This window comes from Eimeria mitis, genomic scaffold, assembly GCF_000499745.2.
Source record: "Eimeria mitis Houghton genomic scaffold, Emh_scaff3120, whole genome shotgun sequence".
In the NCBI taxonomy this organism is placed as follows: domain Eukaryota; phylum Apicomplexa; class Conoidasida; order Eucoccidiorida; family Eimeriidae; genus Eimeria; species Eimeria mitis.
In genome coordinates this window covers 206-2,143 of record NW_013571465.1, presented here as the reverse complement: position 1 = coordinate 2,143, position 1,938 = coordinate 206, and the positions used below count along the sequence as shown (strand labels likewise).

Genomic DNA, 1,938 nt, shown 5'->3' with positions numbered 1-1,938 from the left:
TTTTGTTTCGTTTTGTTTGTTTACCTGTATATATATATATATATATATATATATATATATATATTTAATAAATAAAAAAAATATATAAATTTATTTTTTTTTTGTGTGTATAGATTCTTCTGTCTCTTCTGTATGCCTCAATAAATACATACAAATAAACAAAAACATAAACAAATAAAAAATAAATAAATATAAATAAATATAAATATAAATACAAATATAAATACAAATATAAATAAAAACATAAATAAATATAAATATTTATTTATTTATTTATTTTGTGTGTGTGTATAGATTCTTCTGTCTCTTCTGTATGCCTCAATAAATACATACAAATAAATACAAATATAAATAAATAAAAAACAAATAAAAATAAATAAAAATAAATATATTAATTTATTTTTTTTTTGTGTGTATAGATTCTTCTGTCTCTTCTGGTTCTGTTGAGAGTGCTGATTTGGGCGTCAGCAGCAAAAACAAAAATTTATTTTTTTGTTTTTGTTTGTCTGTTGCTGGCGATGAAATAAAAGAAAAATATATAATAACTTCTTCTTTTGGTCCATTTAAAAAAATAAATAAAAATAAAAATAAAAATAAAAATAAAAATAAAAATATAAATAAAAATACAAAAAATAATATCTTTAGCTATCAACATTTCTATCAAAAAAAACAAAGACAACAAGTAATACATAATGCTGATGCTGCTGCTGCTGATGCTGCTGCTGCTGCTGCTGCTGCTGCTGCTGCTGCTGCTGCTCATGCTGCTGCTGCTGCTCATGCTGCTGCTGCTGCTCATGCTGCTGGTGCTGGTGCTGGTGCTGGTGCTGCTGCTGCTGCTGCTGCTGATGGTGCTGGTGCTGCTGCTGCTCATGCTGCTGCTGCTGCTGATGGTGCTGATGCTGCTGCTGGTGCTGATGCTGATGGTGGTGCTGGTGCTGCTGCTGATGCTGCTGCTGCTGCTGCTGCTGATTGTGCTGTTGTTTTTGTTTTTTTCTTTCCGTGCTGCTGTTGCTGCTCCTGCTATTGCTGTTCCTGCTGCTGCTGCCGCTGCTGCTGCTGTTGTTGTTGATGCTGCTGCTGCTGCTGCTTAAACTGCTGCCGTTGCGGTTGCTGTTACTGTTGTTGCTGCTGCTTCTGCTGCTGTTGCTTCTGCTGCTGCTGCATCCTCTGCTATTCATTTTGCTATTGCTGCTGCTGCTGTTGCTGCTGCTGCGGTTGCTGCTGCTGCTGCTGCTGCTGCTGCTGCTGCTGCTGTGCAGGAGGCGGCCTGCAATGAAGCGGAGGTGGAGCCTCTGTCTAAAGAAGCAGCAGCAGCAGCAGAAGCAGCAACAGCAGCAGCAGATGCTGCTGCTGCTGCAGCAGAAAATGAAGACGCAACAGATACAAGTAAGGAAACTGCAGCAGCAGCAGCAGCAGCAGCAGCAGCAGCAGAAGCAGCAGCAGCAGCAGCAAACGAGGCCGAAGGAAGCATAGCAGCAGCAACTCAAGACGACAGCAACAACACACAAAGCCTTTGGGAATAAATACACAACAAACAGCAGCAGCATCTGCTGCTGCTGCAGCAGCAGCAGCAGCAGCAGCAGCAGCAGCAGCAAGAGCAGCAGCAGCAGTAGGAAACGGAGCAGCAACAGCAGCAGGAAACGAAGTAGCAGCAGCAGCAGCAACAGCAGCAAGACCAGCAGCAGCAGCAAAAAACAACAACACCACCAAGAGCAGCACCAGTAGTAGCAGCGGCAGCAGCAGCAAGAGCAGCAGCAGCAGCAACAGCAGCAACAGTAGCAGCAGGTAGTGGCATCAGCTGCAATACCTGCAGCAGCACCAACAGCAACTGCAGCAGCAGCACCAACAGCAGCAGCAGCAGCACCAACAGCAACTGCAGCAGCAGCACCAACAGCAGCAGCAGCAGCAGCAGCAGCAGCAGCAATAGCAGCAGCAGCA

The 1,938-nt window shown here is 42.6% G+C and overlaps 2 protein-coding genes across 2 annotated transcripts; one reads left to right on the top strand and one right to left on the bottom strand.

Moving 5' to 3' along the window:
- Positions 1 to 641: 641 nt before the first annotated feature.
- Positions 642 to 1,178, bottom strand: EMH_0062390 (uncharacterized protein; the record flags this gene model as incomplete). Its single annotated transcript, XM_013498030.1, has 1 exon — positions 642 to 1,178. One exon carries the CDS (start codon positions 1,176 to 1,178, stop codon positions 642 to 644), a length of 537 nt encoding a protein of 178 aa, XP_013353484.1.
- Positions 1,179 to 1,272: 94 nt separating this feature from the next.
- EMH_0062380 (uncharacterized protein) lies at positions 1,273 to 1,473 on the top strand (the record flags this gene model as incomplete). The annotated part of the gene is made up of 1 exon (XM_013498029.1): positions 1,273 to 1,473. The coding sequence occupies one exon, from the start codon at positions 1,273 to 1,275 to the stop codon at positions 1,471 to 1,473; it is 201 nt and encodes a 66-aa protein (XP_013353483.1).
- Between the last annotated feature and the right edge of the window lie 465 nt (positions 1,474 to 1,938).